We start from the raw sequence: 21492 nt of genomic DNA on the forward strand, positions 1-21492 counted from the left end.
ATCACTAGGGCTGACAATTTTGACACGACCTGCGAACCTGGCACGAACACTACACGAAAAAATAGGTATTGGGTTTGGTCTTATCGGGTTCGGGTCTTAATCAGGTCTACCCGTTTAAAACCCTGGTTAATTTCGTGTCTAGTGGGTACCTGCTTAAGACCAGGTTAATTTCTTGTACCGCTAGACCCGGTAAAAAAAAAAATCCAATAGTTAAATTTTGTGTACCGGGGGTGAGTCACAAAATCCAATAGTTAAATTTTCCTTCTTGTTCAATATATATATATATGGCGGCGGATGACAACATTTGGCGGCAACGGCCACTGGAAAATGAACTGCAAGATGGAAGTCAGTTATCGCTAGGGCTGACAATTTTGACACGACCCACAAACCTGGCACGAACACTACACGAAAAAAATAAGTATTGAGTTTGATTTTATTGGGTTCGGGTCTTAATCAGGTCTACCTGTTTAAGACCTCGGTTAATTTCGTGTCTGGTGGGTACCTGCTTAAGACTGGGTTAATTTTGTGTACCGCTAGATCAGGTAAAAAAAAAAAAAAAAAAAAATCCAATAGTTAAATTTCGTGTACTGGGGGTGAGTCACAAAATCCAATAGTTAAATTTTCCTTCTTGTTTAATATATATATATATATATGGCAGCGGATGACAACATTTGGCAGCAATGGCCACTAGAAAATGAACTGCAAGAAGGAAATCAATTATCACTAAGGCTGACAATTTTGACACGACCAGCGAACCTGACACGAACAGTACACGAAAAAATAGGTATTGGGTTTGGCCTTATCTGGTTCGGGTCTTAATCGGGTCTACCCGTTTAAGACCCCAGTTAATGTCGTGTCTGGTGGGTACCTGCTTTAGACCGAGTTAATTTCGTGTACCGCCAGACCCGGTAAAAAAAAAAAAAAATGAATGTCAAACAAGCCCTAAAGTCTAACCCAGTAATGAGTAACCCTAAACACTTTTTGTTAGCCTTTTTTTTTAATTTTATTATCTTTTTCTTTATTGCTATGATGGAAATATCGTGGGAAATCTAATTTGATCCATATTCATTTCATATATACACCATTAAAATATATGTGACATTTAATATGAACAGTAAAACAGAGAACATCTAGACTGGTCATAGCAAATGAGTCTCCTTAAAGAGAAACTAAAATCAGTGTTGCATTACATGAAATTATGGAAATGGATTATCTAATATGTATCGACTTGAAAGTTACTAATTTTGTGAATGTTTTTATTAACAATTGCATTGATATTCATATATTATTATTACATTTTTTTTAAAAAAAAATTAGGGTTTAGGGTTTTTAATGGGTTGGGTCGGGTTACCTTTTAAGAGCATGGATCGTGTCGGGTCGTGTCTACCTGATATGACCCGGTTATTTTAAATGGGTTAAACGAGTCATGTCGGGTTACCCGATTATTTTCCGTATTATAATCGTGTCAGGCCTGCTAACCTGTTTAGCTAAATAGGTCATGTCCGTGTATAGGTTAATCGTGTAACAGGTACCCGTGGGTCGTAATCGGGTTGTATTAGGTATCTATTTTGTCAGCCCTAGTTATCGTGAGTCGATAAGGAGAAGTTAAAACACAAAAAATGGGTTACGAAAAAAAAAAAAAAAACCATTTTATATAGCTTAAATGAAAATTTTCTAATCAACTACAAGTATTTTTAGATTGACCAAAATTTTCTATCTTATCGAACACCAAAAGAAATAAGAAACTGAAACAAACGGAAAGTCCGAAAACCTCTTCCCTATTTTTATAACTTTGAACTTTTTCCTATATATATCCTAAAGCAGATTGGCTTTCGGTGTCCCCAAAGGATAGCTCAATCGGCTGTGACCACGTCTAATGAAGCAGAGGTCATTAGTTCGAATCCCTTCTCCTCCTTCCCTTGTGTGGACATGTCAAAAAAAAAAGATTGGCTTTCGGTGGCCACCGACACCAGTCATTATACCAAAAACGTACAATATAATCTCATTCCGATGTATGTAATATGTATGACACTTTGTCTTGTCTTATAAATTCTATATCTATTTGAGCGTAGAAAGAAAACGGATTTAGAACTAAAAGTTAATATCAAAAATAGCATGTTAGGGAATTATTCTGGAATACACCAATCAAGACAATTCTTGCATTTTTACTTTTTTATTTATTTTATTTTATTTTATTTTTTTTGTTTTTTGTTTTTCAGTACTACTCCGAACTAATGTTCTATTGACAAAATTTAATGATTCTTATGTCATGTACTCGTTATCATCTCATTGGCGGATGACATCATTTGTCTAATGTGGCAATGTCATCCGCCATTGAGTGAGTATCATTGATGATCGTGCGATTTTAAAAATTATGTTTTTAAAATTATTAAGGTGTTTGGTAAAATATATTAAAAATTATTTTTTATCAAATATTTGTTATACGAAATTGTGATTTTAGTTTAACTTCAAGCACTTTCAAATAAGTACTCCCTACTTATAGAAATCGTATATATATTTAATTTTATATTAAGCACTTTTTAAATTGCAATGTCAAAAGTCTTAGGTTTTGTAATATCTTTTAAAAATACAGATTATTCTTGTGAAATCGCTAAAAATTGTGTTTTTAAAATTTTTAAGGCGTTTGGTAAAACATATTAAAAATTATTTTTTATCAAATATTTGTTATACGAAATTGTGATTTTAGTTTAACTTCAAGCACTTTCAAATAAGTACTCCTTACTTATAGAAATCGTATATATATATATATTAAGCACTTTTTAAATTGCAATGTCAAACGCCTTAAGTTTTGTAATATCTTTTAAAAACACAGATTATTCTTATGAAATCGCAATTCCAAAAGCTCCCTTGAATATAACATGTAACATTATTCAAATTTAATAGTATTTTCATTCTTCCCTAAAAAAATAAATAAAAAAAATAAAAAAATAAAAAATAAAATTATGATACAAACTTTAGGTATATCACATCTTTAAAATTCGGCTTGTAGGGGATGTGTGCCTAAGAGTTTATATACACATGATTATGATTAGACTTAAACTCATGTGAGATACAATAATTGTAACATTCCACCACGCTTCTGCAACCGGCTTACTTTATCTGTTTATTGACATTGATCCGATAGTAACCCATTCTTATTTGGAGGCTTCACTCACCCACCAGTATTTTTATTTAGCCTATTTCGCGATTCAAACCCCTGATATGGTATTTGACTCTAATACTAAATGATATAAACTTTGGATATAACTCACCAATGAAAACCGACTTACAAAGAGAGAGTGTCCAAGAGTTTATATATATATATATATATATATATATATATAGACTTAACTTATGTGAGACATAAAGATTGTAACAGATTAATTGAAACTGACACATCAACACTATGAAATAATTATAAAATACAAATATAATTCCTATCATTAATCTATGAAAAAACAGTAAAATGGAAAGATTTATAGCTTATTATTATTTATTTTAGTAAGTGAGAATTGCATTAATAAAAAGAAAAAAAAAGGGGAAGACAAGGGTGTAGGGCACCCTTACATAAAGTCTAGTACAAATATTACATAACCATCAAAAAAAATTCTTAGAAGGCTTGGGAGTAGGCATCGTCTTCCAACACGTGATCCGATAGAGGGTAGAGGAAGACCAACTTAATGGACATGGTAGTTGTTTCATATTGGTTTGGATCGGTTGTTATATGTCATATCAACATAGAAATGACAGAATTCTCCAAGTTGTTTTTATGTGTTTTGTTTTCTTTTATTCGTATATGTGAATATAAATAATTGTTTTAAAATATGTGGTTACAAATAATAACGGTATCCGAATACCCACATATATATATATATATATATATATATATATATATATAGAGAGAGAGAGAGAGAGAGAGAGAAGCTATCAGCTTCGCTAGTAGAATATTCACTTGCCGTTCACCTTCGATGGCTCCTTCCGGTTTAGATTGGATTTATTCATTAAATTGCTTGTATTTGATTTTGTATTGTTGGTTTGTCTATTTTTTGTAGTTCGCTTTCTTTTGTTATACATATTAAGAAAAAAAAATTAAAATTTAAAATACAAAATATTTAAAATTATTTTAATCTTTATGTCTGATTTGACTGAACAACAAAAAAAAAAAAAATATTATATAAAAATTTTAATCAAACCAACTTATGTTTTGAAATTAGAATGAACTCGAAGAACTGAGGTTTCCAATTTATTAAACTAAAATTAAAGATATTAAACATTAAAATGACAAAAGCCACGTGATAGTAACCTAATTTCCCTAGGAACCAGCTCCTCTTCTTCCCCATTTTCCTAACATTGAAAAATCCAACATATTCAATCGTCACTCCACTGCCAAAATTGACCAGTTTAGCTGCCACTACCGACTTGGTCCTTTGGAATCATAATAAGATGTAAAAATAAAAGAAGCCACTCAACTTGTGAATATGACCCATCTAACTTTGATGGGTCCCAAAAAAAAAAACCAAACACATTTAACTTGGATACAACAAGGAAGGTGATAAAAAGCGTTCTATTGCCTATCGTTTGTTTATATTATTAATTTTGTAGTGTTTTTTTTATTTGAATTTTGTTGTTGAAGAGTCTATCCTATTTTATTTGTAGTCGTTTCAGTCTTATTATTGAATTAAAAAAAGGAAAAAAAAAAAGAAAAGAAAAAGGAAGGTGATGGGTAAAATAAAATGCTGACCCTTTTGTTTTATTGAGCAGTGAGAAGCTGACTTGACTAGTTCTTGTTGGTCCCTTGACCATTGTCTGTGATAAAGACACTTACCAACCCACCCACCTTCAACGTTTTCTACCACCCAAAAGTTCAGGTTGGGAAATGGACATGTGGCAACCCTATTTATGAGATTTCTCTTCCATTTACGGCCTATACAAGGCTCCCCCTCTTTTAAGACTAGTGTCCAAAACAAGGATTACCCTTAGGGTGTATGATAAATGGGTCCGCCAAAATACATTGATTGATGTAAAAAAAATAAAAATATTTGGTATAAAAAATTAAAAAAATGGTATGAAAAAGTAAAAAAAATTTATTTTATAGTAATTTTTTTTATTTAAATAATAATAAAAAGTGAATGATGTAATATAAAAAGTGAAAAAGTTAGAATGTTTTTATGTTAATTTTTTTTGTAAAATAGTGATGAATAGTAACGAGGGAAACTCTAACTCATTTACCAAACAAACCCTCACACCACTTAAAATGCAGGGAAACTCCATCTATTTTGGATTGAAGAGTATTCGGTTAAGAGCTAAATTTTTTTTTTTTTTCAAAAATTTTAGTGCTTTAAATGGAATACTTGTTTCATTACTAAAATAATAATAAAATATTATTTATAATTAAAAAAATAAAAAATAAAAAAGTAAGGGGTGGTTAGCTACCCAATTTTGGCCATAGGGTGACCGAAGCCACCCCATGGCCCACCCCCAAGGGCCAAATGGAAAAAAAAAAAAAAAAAAATTGACCTTGGCGTGGCCGGCCACTTTATTTTTGCTACTGGGGTGGCTTTAGCGGCCACCCCATCGCCCTTGAGGGTGGTTTGGCCAAGGGCCAAATAAAAAAAAAAATTTATAGGGGTGGCTGAACCACCCTCACCATTGTTAAAAGATGAATGTTAGACTTACAAACAAAATTTACACAAAAATTTTTTTCAACATAACGCGGCACAAAGTGAATCATGTTGTGCCACATTTTTCTCGTTAAAAACTCAAGGACATAGTAAGTTTAGTAGAAGTGTACAACCTCGTCCTGGATCGGACGATGGTGGTCTCACCCTTTACTGGCCCATTTGACCTCGTGGTCCAAGATCTGTTGGGCCGAATCCGGCATGCTCAAGGGCTGTGCCGTTTCTAGCGCTACGCCCATTTTATTGCGCAATTTTTCTAGTACCTCATCTTCCTCTGAACCAATTCACAAACCATTTACAGCTCAGTCGCCACCGCCCGTACATCGTGATCGGAGACGCACTCACGCACATACATACGCACTCACTCTAGACTTCTCTGCCTCAACAATGTCGACGGTTATGCAGAAAATCAAAGATATCGAAGATGAGGTAATTGTTTCCTATACCTCAAGCACTTCTTACATTTTGTGTAACCCTAGAACCATCTATTAACTTTGTTTGGTTACTGAGAAATCAGAGGAAAACTCAGAAAATAATAGACAGAATTCCGAGTATATTTATCTATTTATTTCGTTGTTTTTTGCTATAAGCAGTTTATTTCGACTTAGCATTCGAGTAGTTGTAGTAGAATTTGGCCTCAGCGGTCAGAATCCGTTTGGTTTTTTGAGAGAACGGAGGGAAATGACTGAAAGCATAGTTTTAAGTCTCTTTATAATCAAAATTCATGTAACTGGATAACCTGAAGGGCTTTACTATCCTGATTTTTCCCTATGTTCCGCTCAGTAATCAGAAAATGGAAAAGGAAAATAAGAGAAAATCAAGTTCTGTTTCCTTTGACTCGTGTTTAAGTTGAATTGTGGTTTTGATATGTCGAAAACATTAGCAAGTGTGAGAACTTTTTCCTTTGAATGATGAATCTCATTTCTAATTCCCTGCACTTTTTTTTTTTTGATGAATAAGAGAACTTTTATTACCAACAAAACAAGTACAATTACATCCGCTTTCCAGCAAAAAACTGGAAAACAGCAAGGCTAAGGAGCAGGCTCCAAAGCCAAGCAACAACCACTCTGCAATCTACACAAACAAGAACAAACAGCACCTACACAAAGACTAAACCAAAATCCCCATATCAATCCCCCATCTGCAACAAATTCTCTCATTACCCATGGTCCTTTTAAACTTTCCCTCCCTCAATATACGGGAACAGACCTCCCATTTAATCTTCTTAAGAATCTGATCTTCTAATTCCCTGCACTTGCATGCTCTCAGAAATGCAAATGGAGAGTTGTGCTCTATCATTTTCTTTTCATAAGTATTGAGTTTATGGAACTAGTGCTTGGGAAGTGTAAAATAGAAAAATTAACACCTCAAACTGAAAATATTATGAAAATTGAAAGAAGTGGAAATAAAAACAGACGGAAGCCCTTTTATAATCTAGAAGTGAATGAAAGAACACTAGCTTTAGCTTATGTTATGAGAGTTCAAAGACCTTCAAACTTTAATAATGTCTCTCCCATGAAATAAACAAAATTAAGTCAAGTGAAAAGGCTCTAAGTCACACTATTGTTGTGATTCCCGAGTATTCGTTCTCATCAAACTAACAACTGAACAACCAACTCAGCGATCAATGATCTGAAACAATGAAAATTTCAGACTGTAAACTCCCTTGCAACAGAGACGAAGCAGTAAATGCACAGTTGTCTCTCTGCTATCCTTGCATATAGACATGAGTCCATAATGATATTTATCCTATTAATAAGATTCTGGGACATTAGATGAATAGATATATGATCTTGTTTGCTGTTCAGGGTATAAAGTTGACAATTATTTGATTAACTGCAATATGCTCATGGCTGTTCTGTTCATTGCAGATGGCAAAGACTCAAAAGAACAAGGCTACTGCTCATCACCTGGGCTTGCTCAAGGTAGATATTCTTCCGCTCCTTAATATTTTTCATTGGAAGATGTTGTGAAGATTCATATTTGCATTATAACTTCTTTCGTATATCTCAATTTTTTCTATGTTCTTTGTTATTATGGAAAATTGAATAGTGCGGCATGTTTAGTATCACTTAGGAAAATTGTGGTGTCCTTGGAGGGAAAGAAATGATAGAAGTTTTGAAGATTATGAGAGGACGGTGGTTGAGATAAAGTTTATTTTATTCAACACTCTTTAGCTTTGGACTGCTGCGTTTGACTGTCCTAATCTGCTTATTTTTCATGATCTTTTGTCTTTTTTATCTAGGTGTTTCTCTTGTATACTTTCTATGTACCTGTGTTGTACATTTTGCGCTTTTAATGATATGTCGATTATTTATTAAAAAAAAAAAAATCACTTAAAAAGTTTTTAGCACCTAATACACTGTCTATGCGATCTTAACCCAATGCTTTAGTGATCCATGGAATCAAGATCATTGTTGTGCCGAAAATATGTGCTCTGTGAAATCACAAGTCTAGGCTAAATATTCATCATGTGCCTGATTTATGTGTTGGTCGAAGATAATGGTGGTTGCATAATTGGTTTGATATGATACCAGATTGTAATCCAATTGATCACACTAACTCCTGGCATGAACTATAGCGATTAATCTTTTATTCAAGATCATTTTCTTACAGACATAGTCTAGGATATGACATGAAATGATTCTCTAGTACTAAACATAATATGGATCTCTTTGGTGTGTGTCGAAACTCATTCTTGGTCTAAAACTTGCTTTTGAAATGGCGGGGATCAGGATGGGATTGTTTACATCATCTAGCCAGTTCTGGTTAAAAAAATAAAAACAGTTGAAGCAGATTTTGAAAACATTATCTCTACCAAAGGGTTTGAAATCTCTTGAATATCTAATGTGCTATGTGCAAACTGGACTTGGAAAAGGTTCATGACCATATCAATTGGGAGTTCCTCTCCTACCTCTTGAGGCGCTGTTGGTATGGTACTAAATGGAGGAATTGGATATTTGCTTGTATTCCCACAGCCCACTTTTCCATCTTGATCAACGGTAGCCCACATACTTTTTTGGTAGTTCTTAAGGCGTGCCATGGGGACACTCTCTTACCCCTTCTCTTCGTGATAGTCATGGACCCACTTAGTAGGGGGCTCTCTGAGTCTCTAGAGCAATGGTTGGGGGCTTTTTATCAGGATTTTGGGTAGACATCCTCAACGCTACCCCTATGGAAATATCTCATCTTTTGTTCGCATCATTTTGGGATTGAAGGTCAACCTCTGAAAATCTAAGTTAGTCACCGTAGGGGAGGTTCTGCATAAAGAAGAGTTGGTCGGTATTCTTAGTGTTAGCATCTCTTCTCTTCTCTTCCTATGGAATACTTGGGTCTCCATCTAGGTGCTCCTTTTAATCAAAAGCCATTCCATGGTGCATTATGGTGTTTATTTGTAGCTTAAGTTAATCATACATGGATTTACTTGCCCAATTCCATGGTGCATTCACATTCTTTCTTTGACAGAACTGATCTACATATTTGTGATTATGTGTTGCTAGGCTAAACTTGCAAAGCTACGGAGGGAACTCCTTGCGCCTCCCTCAAAGGGAGGTGGTGGTGCTGGTGAAGGATTTGATGTTACTAAAAGTGGAGATGCAAGAGTTGGTCTGGTGGGCTTCCCTTCAGTTGGGAAATCTACACTGTTAAATAAATTAACAGGGACCTTTTCAGAGGTATTTGATGTTCTCCAACTCATAAATTATCTTCTTTCATCCATGAAGTTTGGAAAGGCTAATATTGCCAATTGGCATTTTTGTTAGTATGGAACAGATTACTGGAATCACTTATGAAATGAAAGAGAAAAAGTCTGTTGTTGGTCCTTGTTGGTGGAATGCTTCTTTTTGTCAATTTAAATTTACCCTTCCATCAATTATATTGCATTATGAATTACATTACATTTCTTACATGTTGAGAAAAAAATTGATATTCTAGAAAGTAGGGGTGAAATGCGGGTGGATAATAGCGCGGCCCACATCCGCTATCCGCACTTATCCACTATTCGCTATCCGTATATGCAAATGCGGATAATAATCACATCCTCATTCTCTTTATATATAATATATAAATTATATATTTTAGTAAAAATTAAAAATTAAATTCACTAAAATGATGTCTTTTTGGATTTGATAAGTTTATGACCTTTAGGTTATGTTAGGTTTTTTTCTACTATCATCTCAAAGTCATACTTCACGCCTCACAACCACAATTTTTTTTTTCTTTTTAATTTTAATTTAATTTATTTTATTTTATGTTTTCCGGATTTGTAATTTATATTTTTTATATTTGCTGGATTTGTAATATTATTGCATTTCATTGCTGGGAAACTTTTTTGATTTGTTCTGATTTAATTGCCTTATATGTTCTTTATTATTATTATTATTATTATTTCAAATATTTTTCTCGTTACCAACTATAGTCTATAGATAGATGATACAAGAAGCTAAATAATGTATGAGATGAAAATTTCATGGCAAAATGATCAGCAAGTGTTATATGAATAATAGTGTTCAACTATAGTTAATGCCTTTTGTATTTACTAGAAGCAAGAATTACAACTTCAAGGTCCAAAACGCTTATGACCTTATATGTGGATAGCAGATAATAACAGCATTTATTAACCGTAGTAACTGCGTGGATGCAGATATTGCTAATAACTGCATCCTCATTTACAGCCCTAATAGAAAGTAGGCGAAGCTTAGGATGAAGCTCAATTGACTGGGACCATGTCTCATGAAATGGAGATCATTGGTTTGAATCTCCCATTTTCCTTCCCATTGGGGTCAATTACTTATTTTTTTTATAAAGATTGGACAATAGAATGGATAAAGAAATATTGAAAATTTAAGGTGTAATAAACACCTCACGCAAGAGGTGAAATATTCTTGTTTGAAATTTTTTAATTACAATCACCATTGTGCACCAAGCATATCTTATGGATGCAAGCAGCTTATGGACGGTGGATCTCCTAGCTCATTACTATGTGTACATGCCTTTCTAACGTTGAATCTGTTTATTCTTGTCATTGTTTCCTTTTGCTTCTGTAGGAATGGATAATGGATAATGGTGAAATAATAGTTATAATGAAAGTTTCTTTTTGGTTATTTCCATGGTTCATTTGAAGGCTTCTTATGGTTTACAGGTTGCTTCCTATGAATTTACTACTTTAACTTGCATCCCAGGTGTGATCACATATCGAGGAGCTAAAATTCAGGTAATATCATCCTGCACTGGTTATTCTATTAAAAATGTATTATTCTGCAGCCATCTATATGTGTGTTGCACATGATTAAGGGGACATTGGGTTTCTTTCTCCCACTTCCTTTTTTTTTTTCGTTAGTTGTAAATTTGAATAAAACTCTTAATGGATTAGATTTCTCTCAAATCAAGATTGAAATTTACACCTCCCTGTTTTTCGTGAGATAATTCAGAAGGTTTACTTACTGAATTAGAAATGATTTATTCCTCCTGTCCCATATTGTTGGTGCTCTATTCCATTATGAGATGTCCCAAAAGATTGTCCTCTTTGAAATGCCAATGTACACAATTTTAATTATTTTTCTAACTTATCCTTTCTTTTAAGATTATTGACCCCAATTATACTCCATGTGTACTAGGGTTGCGCCCCTCTGCGCTTTGATAATATATCTTTACTTATAAAAAAAAAAGATTATTGACCCCAATAGGATAGTTGCTTCTCTTGTATACTTTTTGTGTATGCGAGCTTTTCTTCTTCTTCAATAAATTATTATTGATAAAAAAAGAAATGTTTCAATTTTGCTTGTTTTAACAATGTTTGATTCAAAACAACTCTTCATGGTTCTTAGTATCACTACCTACGTTGTTTTTCATTTGCATTTGAGGACCACCATTTTTACATGAATGTGGCTTGTTGTCTTATTTGATGTTGTTGTTGATGCGGCAAGGAGAACTTAGATCTAAAGCAGATCTGAAATGAACCAGCCAATGATGCCACCTTTCAAGCAAATTGATGCTTACAAAGGTTTAAGAAGAAATTCCTGCAATAATCAAGACTATTGCAAAGAGAAGAAGATAAGATTGAAGTTGGAAAATAAAAGATAAATTTCTAGGCTCCAAAGAGTCCAAGAATTCAGATATGAAATTTCATGCAATAGAGAATAAAAAGGCTGCCTACAATATAAAGGATTCAACACATGCCCTTTGTAAACAGCTAAAACATGTTGATATCAATCATAGCATTATTATAAAAGACTAGTCTTGAGATTGCTAATGGACTGGATAAACCCTCTTTGCTTTGTGCTTAGATGCTCCTGCATCAGTTATACTATGTTTTAATTAGGTAGTGCTACTGTGTGCTATTTGCTACCCTCATTCTGAAGGGTGTATGGTTTATGAAAAATGCTAATGAGTGAGTAGGAATTAAGAACGAAATGAAGTGTTATTATGTTCAATGTGACTTTTGAAGGTTCATGTCGATAATATCAGTGTGTTAGATGTTTATTCTGGTCTCCCTTCAAAAATCAAGGTTTCATGATTGATGAATCTTTAATGGTTGAATATGCCAGCAGTGTGAAAGGAATATTGTCTTGAGAAGATGAATGTATGTTGTATCACCATTTCCCTAGGCTCTTTTCCCTTAAAAATAGGCACAAACACGATTAGCAATACTATTCTGTTTTGCCTAATATGGTGTCTATGGAGGGAAAGAAATGATAGAAGTTTGGAGATCATGAGAGGAAAGTATCGAAAGTAAAGTCTTTCTTTTTCAATACTCTCTACCATTGGAAAACTGCTTTAGACTATGCCTCAATTTTTTTCTTTATGTTCCTTTTTTTGCCTTTAGTGGGGCCTTTCTTTGTATACATCTTGTGCACTAGGGTTGCGCTCCTCTGCACTTTTCAATGAATTACTTATTTATGAAACAAAAAATTTGCCTAATTTTCTTGATTTTCTTTCTCGTTCCAGCTAGGTGCATCTCTTGTATCCTCCTGTGTACCTGGGTTGTATCTTTGAGCTTTTTTAATATCTCAATTATGACAAAAAGTTGATTACTTTTTTGTTGTTCTTTGTTTTATTGGGGGTTGGGAACATGTTAGGTTGGTAGAAGAAAGTCCTGCATTTTATACTAAATAAAACTTGTCTGAAAATTCTAGAAGGTTGCTTTCATAGTTACTCAGAGAGTATACAAGAGAAAAGCTAAAAGAAGACAAAAGAGAGAAAAAAGATATCTAAATTCTAATATTACTAAGATCCAAGAACTCCAAAAACAAAGAGGAGAAGCCACTACTTCTCATCATCTACTAGCTGAAGCCCTATGCTGTTTGCTTAACACCCAGTGATTTTCTCGTACAACTCTTTGTTTTTTTTTCAAAAAAAAAAAAAAATATTTCCATTCGAGAACTTTGTGTTGAACTTGTTCCTTTGGAGTTGGTTCGGATTTTGAACCTGTAACAACAATTGGTGATCTAAGACTCGAATGCCCTTCTTCAAAAAATCATACGTAAGCATGGTTATTATCATTGGTTGTGGCCCCTTTGGTGGTGATGGTTTTGTGTATTCAAATTGTATAATATCCATAAGATACCACAACATGCTTTGATGAGTGAACTTTTCATTGGATTTTTTTTCTTCTCACACTCGCACTGTCAATGTTTAGTTGTTGAGATAGTCTTCTCTCTCTCTCTCTCTCTCTGAATTTTTTTTTTAAACTTTGATTGGCAGTTGTTGGATCTCCCTGGAATTATTGAGGGTGCTAAGGATGGAAAGGGTAGAGGGCGGCAGGTAAAACATTTCTATCCAACTTGGTTGTCCGTTATTATTTGTTGGGTTTTTTCTGCCTCTGCATGTTGGTGATTTTGCTACAATAGGCTGGTCTTGATAACCATTTCTATCTAAATATACATAAATATTTATCGAGTTATCTATGGGAAATATTTTGTATATTCTCTGTACTCAATATTTCATTTTGTTTCAAAGTTTTCCTCGCATATTTTGTATATTCTATGTAGTTAGCATATGAAGGCCGCCTTAAAGGGCAGATTTGGAAAATTAATTGCCTTGAAAATAGGTTGTACCAAATTTAGTTTTCAAGGCCCGGAGGCATATGCGCATTTTAAACGAACAAATGAAAAGAATGACACTTTTTGTGAGACCCAAAAACTTGGTGACGGCTATAGGCTATGTATTGGACGTGCTTGCTATTGGACATGAACTTTGTGTCCTAGAATGCAAATAAGGAATTAACTTACAGTTCATGAAAAGTTTGTCACAGGATATTTTCCGTATCTGTTGTCATCTTCTATGGATATGTCATAAGTTGGTTTTTATTTCAAGTTAGTTGTGCAGTTAACACCAGGTCTAGAAAGAATAGAAGTCAGACATGTTTCATGTCGATACTGTATCATTGCATCCTAAGATTTGGTGATAACATCGGATCTGACAGATAGACACATGCTAACCTCCTCCAGCACCTTAAATGCAAGGCCGCTTCTCTTGGGAAACATGGCCCAGATTTTTTTTTTTTTTTTTCGATTGCCCATTGCTTTTGGGTCCACGTGGTGTAGGGTCATACTTTTAGACCTGGGTAGTGGAATGGATTCAGGAATACCAGAATCATCTATGAACATGATGGCCAACCTTGTCTTTGAATTTTGTGACATCTGGTTATGAAAGATTACAGATATTGTTTTTGATAAGTAAAAGATTACGAATATTGTTTCTGAAACAATTCTGTGTTGTCATTGGGCCTTTGATGCTGTGAAATGAAGGTTTTATTATATAAATCATGTTATTTAACAATCTGTTTGGCATACAGAAGTTCACATGGTATAGATGCTTCTGATGCATGTGTATTCTTCATATGCCCATCTAATTGGGTCTTCTATTGATCTGTCATTGCAATTGCAGGTCATCAGCACTTCTAGAACATGCAATTGCATTTTAATTGTTCTTGATGCAATAAAGCCTATAACTCACAAACGTCTGATAGAGAAAGAACTTGAGGGATTTGGCATAAGGTAACATGTGCACGGTTAATACTTCTGTCTTTGTAAAAGATGCTCTCTTTGTTATTTTGGCAATGGGTTTTTCTAGATTTTTCCTGCATGTGTCTGACAAGTGTCCTATAATAACTCAGTGACATGAACTTTTTTGATAAGTCACTCAGTGACATGAACTTATGGGATGTAGTTTAATGATATCTCGATTATTTTAAAAAAAAAAAATGCATTCAACTGTTGTGATGAACTACGCCTCTAGATTTTTATTATTCATATTCTTATGGAGAATAAAAATACAACAATTTTTGAGACTGAGGTGTTATCTTGCCCAAAAGAGATTTTTTGGCTTCTGAACTTGTTACTGAGGCACTGAGTGACAACCAACTTGATGCAAACCTATCGGTTCAGACATCTACTTCCTGGGTTTATTGTGCGAGACAGCAGAAGCAATCTGAAAAAGTGCTGCCCACAACACTTATATGTGGTGGCCAAACAGTAGCATAGATTATGATTTGGAACGTTTTTAAAGGTGAAAGGGATATTTCAGTGCTAATAGATTGAATAAGAATATAACAGGACCAATTTTAGTGGGTGGTAGGTTGTAAAGGGTGTAGTGGTTTGGGTAGTTGGGCTGAACATTATGTTGTAATTGTAGCCCATTTTCCATTATTAGGTTAATTGAATAGTTAGGCCCATTTCAATAGTTGTTAGATTTCAGTATAAATCTCAAGAAGTGTATTGTAGACCTGTCCCTACTGAGAGCTCTGTGTGTGTGTGTGTGTGTGTGTGAGTGATTTACTTCAATTTCGGGCTCTGACTTCTCTTTCTCTTTTCTTTGAGTGCTCTTGTGCACTTCTTGTACCCTCTCTCTAGTATTGATTGCTGTCCTCTAATTACCTTTCTTCCTTACCGATTGGCATGTGTTCTTCAATGGCTGAAGCTTACTTATCAGTCTTGCCTTTTGCCAATTGTGAAATCTTATGAGCATGGAAAGGCTTCCGGCCTTCATTTTCTGTTAAGAACTGACATGAGCAGACTCCAGGAGCGTGCTGTTAGTCTTGTGGTTCTTGGTGTTTTTACTTCTGCTGCTAATACTTGATTGACAGTGGATTTCAGATGGTGGTTTGGCATTCCGTCAGATTACCTTTAGCTAATAAGGTTTCAGCTAAATATCTTGTGGATCTTTTTATTTTCTTTTCAAGAAAAAAATTTCTCATCATTTCGATCAACATAAAAGGCATTCTGTTCCTTGTCTGTACAATCCTGATTCTCCAAATATCACTTTTTCTTAAGAAGCATTCTTGGAAAGTTTTTTTTTTTTTTTTTTTTTTTCTTCTAGAAGCACATCCCTGAGAAGGAGTTTCAATTGCAGGAAGCTGTGCTAAACACTTCCTTGATATTATGACCAGTTATAGTGTAACTAGGACTACACTCCTTGATGGAGTTTCTTGAAGTATCTTGAATTGCTCTGTGGCAGTATATTGTAGATGATCAAATGTTTTTATTTATGATCATGGTTTGCTGTTCTCTTTATTCTTTTATGAATTCTGCTCAATGGTCCGAAGGCGCCCCTTCATCTGTAAGCGTACTAGTTCGATTCTCCATATTTGCAGTTTATTTTTTACTTATAAAAAAAAAAAAAAAAAAATTCTGCTACTTCCTAAGGATCATTAGGTGTAACCCCATGCTTTTGAGTTGCATTTCCATTACTTTATTTGGTTCATAGAGTTCTCTTATATATATTTTTCTCTTCCTCATTAACTTTTTTTTTTTTTTTCCTCCAGGTCTGTCTGTGCTAACTTTTTATTTGTTTATTTTCTTGATGCAGGTTAAACAAGGAACCACCTAATCTGACTTTCAGGAAGAAAGATAAGGGTGGAATCAATTTTACTTCAACTGTTACCAACACACATCTAGACCTTGAAACTGTGAAGGCAATATGTAGTGAATACAGAATTCACAATGCTGATATTACTCTTAGGTATGATGCAACTGCTGATGACCTCATAGATGTCATTGAGGGAAGTAGGATATATATGCCTTGCATCTATGTTGTGAACAAGATTGATCAGATCACCCTGGAAGAGCTGGAGATTTTGGATAAACTTCCTCACTACTGCCCAGTCAGGTATTTTTTTACCCGTACTGACACTTGGTCCTTATTTAGGACCTTTCCTTGCCTTTTTCTATTTCCCTTTTGAGTGTTGCATAAGATAATACACAGTAGTTTGTCATGAATCTGTGTGTGACCTCACACACCATCCCTTGTTTCATTAGGGGATGAGAAACCATTTGGTTCAGTTACCATTGGCAAATATGCTCAACTGTATCTGGACAACATTTTCTCTTTGACATGATCCTGTACCTTGATATTCTGATTGTGCCATCACATATACAATTCTTTTTTTTGGGACACTTCCTTTTTTAGATCATATGGGAGATATGTCCAGATCTTTAAGTACATTACTAGTACAGTGCGCGAGTTCCTCTGACTATAGTTTCATGGACATGTATTTGTTGAGAAATGCTTCTCTCTCTCATAACAAATTTCTCAGTTTCACTAAACAACTCAAAACTGTCTCTATTCAAAAGTATCTGAGCTGTTGCTTTGTCTTATGTCTGAAGACATGCTGTATTCATATCAAAATTTGCCCATTTTGTTAACCATGTTGCCACGCACATTACATTTCTCCAAATTTTCTCAATTTAACAGCATTTGTAGAAGTTATACTGGGAAACATTAGTAGGTTGCAGTTTACTTGATAATGTTCAGGACATGGTATCCAAACATCAAAATTACTGCCTTTTTCAATTAGAAATATGTATATGTATGGACATGGCGTCCATACATTTTTCTTTTTTATTTATCAAAAAAAAAGTATGTCCATGAATCTTTGGGTTTGAACTTTACTTTTTCGTTTAAGAGTAACTTGTAGTCACGAGTTCTTTTTGACTTGTTATCATTAGCCCCAGGTATTGTTCTCTGAATGACTTTCTTTGGTTGCATTATTAGCCCCCATAACCACCCCCTTCCCCCTTCACCCTCAGTCTTCCCTGCAGAAGACAGCAATTTTTGTTCATCTTTCTTCGCAAGTTCAATTACATTTATGAACTCATTTATTTAGTGATCAGTTTTATTATTATTATTATTATTGGGTGATTTACCATGGCTATCTGCAGTGCTCACCTGGAATGGAATCTTGATGGTCTGCTGGATAAGATATGGGAATATCTAAATTTGACTCGCATATACACGAAGCCTAAAGGGATGAATCCTGACTATGAGGACCCTGTAATTCTGTCATCTAAAAGGAAGACAGTTGAGGACTTCTGTGAACGAATTCACAAGGATATGCTTAAACAGTTTAAGTAGTAAGTGCCCTCTCCAAAATTTTGTGGTTTTATAGGCTTCAACTTCTTACGAACTGTGGATCAAAAGATTTGAGAGCATAAGAAATCCTTTTTAGGTACTTGTCCACGCCCTCAAAAAATTAGATGCTTTGAAGGCTTCTTTCTCTCTCCCTCTCTTTTTTTGTTTCCCCTAATGAGCTATAATTTATTAAAAGAAAAAGGCAAAGCCCTTGTACATGAAAGTGTACAAGAGAGACCACGGCCCTAAAGGCGTCTAAAATCTAAAATGTTGACATGATTTAAAAGATTCGAAAAGGAGAAATTAGGAACATTACAACCCAATCTAAGAGAGATCTCAAAAAAGAGGATTTTAAATAGAGCTTGTCGAACTCGCAGTCCTCAAAAAGGCACCGATTCTCTTCTTTCCAAATGCTCCACATTAAGAATGCATGAATAACTTTTCAGATAGTCTCTTTGGAATGTTCTCACCCTTTAGTCTTCCGACAATGAAGAAATGAAGCAGCTTTAGGATGTTGTACATAGTCACATAGCCCACCAAACTCCAAGTGCCAAAGATCACTAGTGTCTCAAAATGGATGAGGAGGTGATTTACGGTCTCCTCATACTTTTTGCATAGGTAACACCAATTTACAAGAGTAAACCCTGTCATCTAAGATTATCAACTGTGAGAATTTTACCCAAAGTTGTTGTCCTTGTAAAGAAAACATTGTGGAGTGGGGCCTCAACCTTCCAAACCCTTTTTTAGGGGAACAGACAGGGCTCTTCAGCCAGTAAAGTTTCATAATAGCTCTTCACTTTAAAGTTGTGATTGCTATCTGGGTTCCACAACACTATTCGCCTCACCTTGACGGGCTTTCAAGGAGTATAATATATTGAGTAAAGAGTCGAGAGATTCCACCTTCCAGTCTTGGACTGCCTTAGTGAAACTTGGATTTCAATGGATAAAAGTGCCAGAGGAATCTAAGTTATCCGAAACCAAAGCCTCAAATGCCGGATCCATCCCCAACCTTGATGGAGACAAAGTTGGAGAAATTCCCTAGCCATTCCTAATATTGAGTAGTCATCGGAATTTCCTTTGGCCAAATGCAGCCTAGATTTGGCTTGTAGCTCAGTATTAGCTAATCACTTTGGACAATTGTCTAATAATCTTTCCTGGTATATCTTTTCTAACCAACCATATAATGTGGCAGAATAGTCAGGCCAATTATGTTCTATACGCCACATTCATCATATAATGTGACTTGTCTTAGACACAACAAAATCTTAGAACCAGCTGATATAGCAGATTCAGTCTCAGTTTTTTAATTTGGCAGAATTGTTTTGACAATATTATTAATTTTATCAAATATTTGAAGCTGAATTTTGTTGATTTAGTTATTGGAAGGCAAATCATCTCATGATTGACATCTTGTGAGAAATAGCAATAACAGCCTAAGCTACTTGACAGCAATTGGATTACCCTTCTAAAGCAGTTAATTACGCGAAATATGCCTATTATAGATGTATAGTAGAGCCATTAGATTGTGGATTTTGGTTGAGCGTCCTCATTTAGTTTGATGCTTTTTCTTCCTCATTTTTACTGTTCAATGGTGGCTTACTCTGGCTGATTTACAGTGCTTTGGTATGGGGGTCAAGCGCGAAACACAAGCCCCAAAGGGTTGGCAAGGTTTATTCAATACCCTCCTTTGTACTCCTTTTTTTTTTTTTTGTTCCTTTAATTGCAAATTTATTTTTCTCCTTAATTCATTTTTATCTCATCTAGTGATTGAATAAATGACTGGTTCTTCGTACTCGCCAGGAACACGAGCTTGAGGATGAGGATGTTGTTCAGATAATCAAAAAGGTGTGACCGTAGGAACAATATAATCCTGGAACAACTTCTCGAAGTTTGTTGGCAAGCAACGGTTAAAAGAATTTTCGAGCACTGTGCAAGGCTTTTATGAGATTTTATTTCATATTTTTCCCAAGCTTTGCCAGGCCTAAGCAGTCCATGTCATCTCTTTTTCATTTGCTGATTAGGTAGAAGAGGGAGAGCTTGATGTGTAATTAAGCTTTTATTTTTGAGGTCAAGCTTGTTTTCGTTGATCGTCTTCTGCTTGGTTGTATTGTATGACACCAAACATGAAATCTATTAGAGAAAAGACTATATGGAAGTTTAAACTTTGAAATAAGTTTGCTATAATTGGTGTCTGAACATGCACATTTTTAATTTTCAGATCATTTGGAGGTTTTAGCTTCGTCTTTAGTTCGTGTTTTAGCAATGTCATTTGAGAGAGCTAGGGTTTGAATTCTATGCTGCTTAATTATGTCACTTGAACATGGGTAGCCAGAAAACAAAAACATGTTGCCAGAATTTATGCAAATTTTTTCGCTGCCCCACCTGTTAAAGGGAAAAGGTAGCCATACTATTTACTCCAGCCCAAGCATCGTCCGGTTCTGATAGATTCTTGTGTTGGCCGAAGCTTGGCTCTTGGAGCTGTTTCATGGGCCTATATTTTAATCTAAATGAGCATCAAATACGGGACAAGATAGAAGATTTTCAAAGAATTTGTAGCGGTGAGAGTGAGTGATAGTGACTCCCATGAAGCCAGCTGAAGTCGTTCATTTGTTCGTCTTTGGCAACCACTTGGCTGGAAACATAAATCATATTCAAATTGAGTTTGTCATTTGAACCATAAAGCTATTCCCAATTAGTCATGCGACGCAAAAATTGACTTCTCAAATTTTGAACTACTGTATCTGTTTCGGTCAAATCAAATCCCCTAATGTGGTTGCTTATACAGATCAATTTTATTTATTATTGTATATTATTAATGGTAAAAGCGGCATACCAAAACAGAGCGCAAAAAATCCTAACTTCCTCTAGATGTGGCTTAATAGGGCGCAAAAAATCCTAACTTCCTCTAGATGTGGCTTAACAGGGCGCAAAAAATCCTAATTTCCTCTAGATGTGGCTTGACAGGACGCAAAAAATACTAACTTCCTCTAGATGTGGCTTGCTTATCCGCTCAACATTACATTACGATCCTAGATTCCTAATGCTACGTGTTTTATGTGGTTTAAGTACACTTTTAATCAGGTTTGTTTAAGTTTTTGAGCACCTTTTACTTGTAAGTCAGTTTTTAATGGTGAGTTTTATTTAGGGTTTGCATAATTTAGTATTAAAGTAATCACTATTTTGAGAAATCTGGATCCTCTCTGGTCTAAAATGGACCGGAGAGTATCCAGTTAATGGTTATGATTTCTTCTTAGAAATATTAGGGCCACAAATGGGATACATGTCTCATTAATAAAAGAATAACAAAATATTATTTAGAATTAAAAAAAAAAAAAAAAATAGGGTGGCTGGCCGGCCACCCGCAAAGGCCAAATGAAAAAATAAAATAAAATAAAATAAAAATTCTAGGGTTTGCCTTTGGGGGTGGCCGAACCACACCCAAAGGCTAGTCTGGGGTGGCTCCATG

The 21492-nt window shown here is 34.8% G+C and overlaps 1 protein-coding gene across 1 annotated transcript; it reads left to right on the forward strand.

The window, feature by feature from the left end:
• The first annotated feature begins 5864 nt into the window (after nucleotides 1-5864).
• On the forward strand, nucleotides 5865-20210 carry LOC132165768 (developmentally-regulated G-protein 3). The gene is made up of 10 exons (XM_059576448.1): nucleotides 5865-6107; nucleotides 7550-7603; nucleotides 9179-9352; nucleotides 10819-10890; nucleotides 13380-13439; nucleotides 14565-14674; nucleotides 16485-16784; nucleotides 17837-18028; nucleotides 19643-19694; nucleotides 19827-20210. The coding sequence occupies exons 1-10, from the start codon at nucleotides 5880-5882 to the stop codon at nucleotides 19875-19877; spliced, it is 1293 nt and encodes a 430-aa protein (XP_059432431.1). The 5' UTR covers nucleotides 5865-5879; the 3' UTR covers nucleotides 19878-20210.
• The last annotated feature ends 1282 nt before the right edge of the window (nucleotides 20211-21492 follow it).

The sequence above is a fragment of the Corylus avellana genome, chromosome ca11, assembly GCF_901000735.1.
Source record: "Corylus avellana chromosome ca11, CavTom2PMs-1.0".
Classification (NCBI taxonomy): Eukaryota; Viridiplantae; Streptophyta; class Magnoliopsida; order Fagales; family Betulaceae; genus Corylus; species Corylus avellana.

Excerpts from the sequence above, each read along its gene's own strand:
- LOC132165768 (XM_059576448.1), top strand. The coding sequence starts at position 5,880 with ATGCTCAAGGGCTGTGCCGTTTCTAGCGCTACGCCCATTTTATTGCGC. Across the intron at positions 6,108-7,549 it reads TCAAAGATATCGAAGATGAG|ATGGCAAAGACTCAAAAGAA; the intron begins GTAATTGTTTCC and ends TGTTCATTGCAG. Across the intron at positions 14,675-16,484 it reads CTTGAGGGATTTGGCATAAG|GTTAAACAAGGAACCACCTA; the intron begins GTAACATGTGCA and ends TTCTTGATGCAG.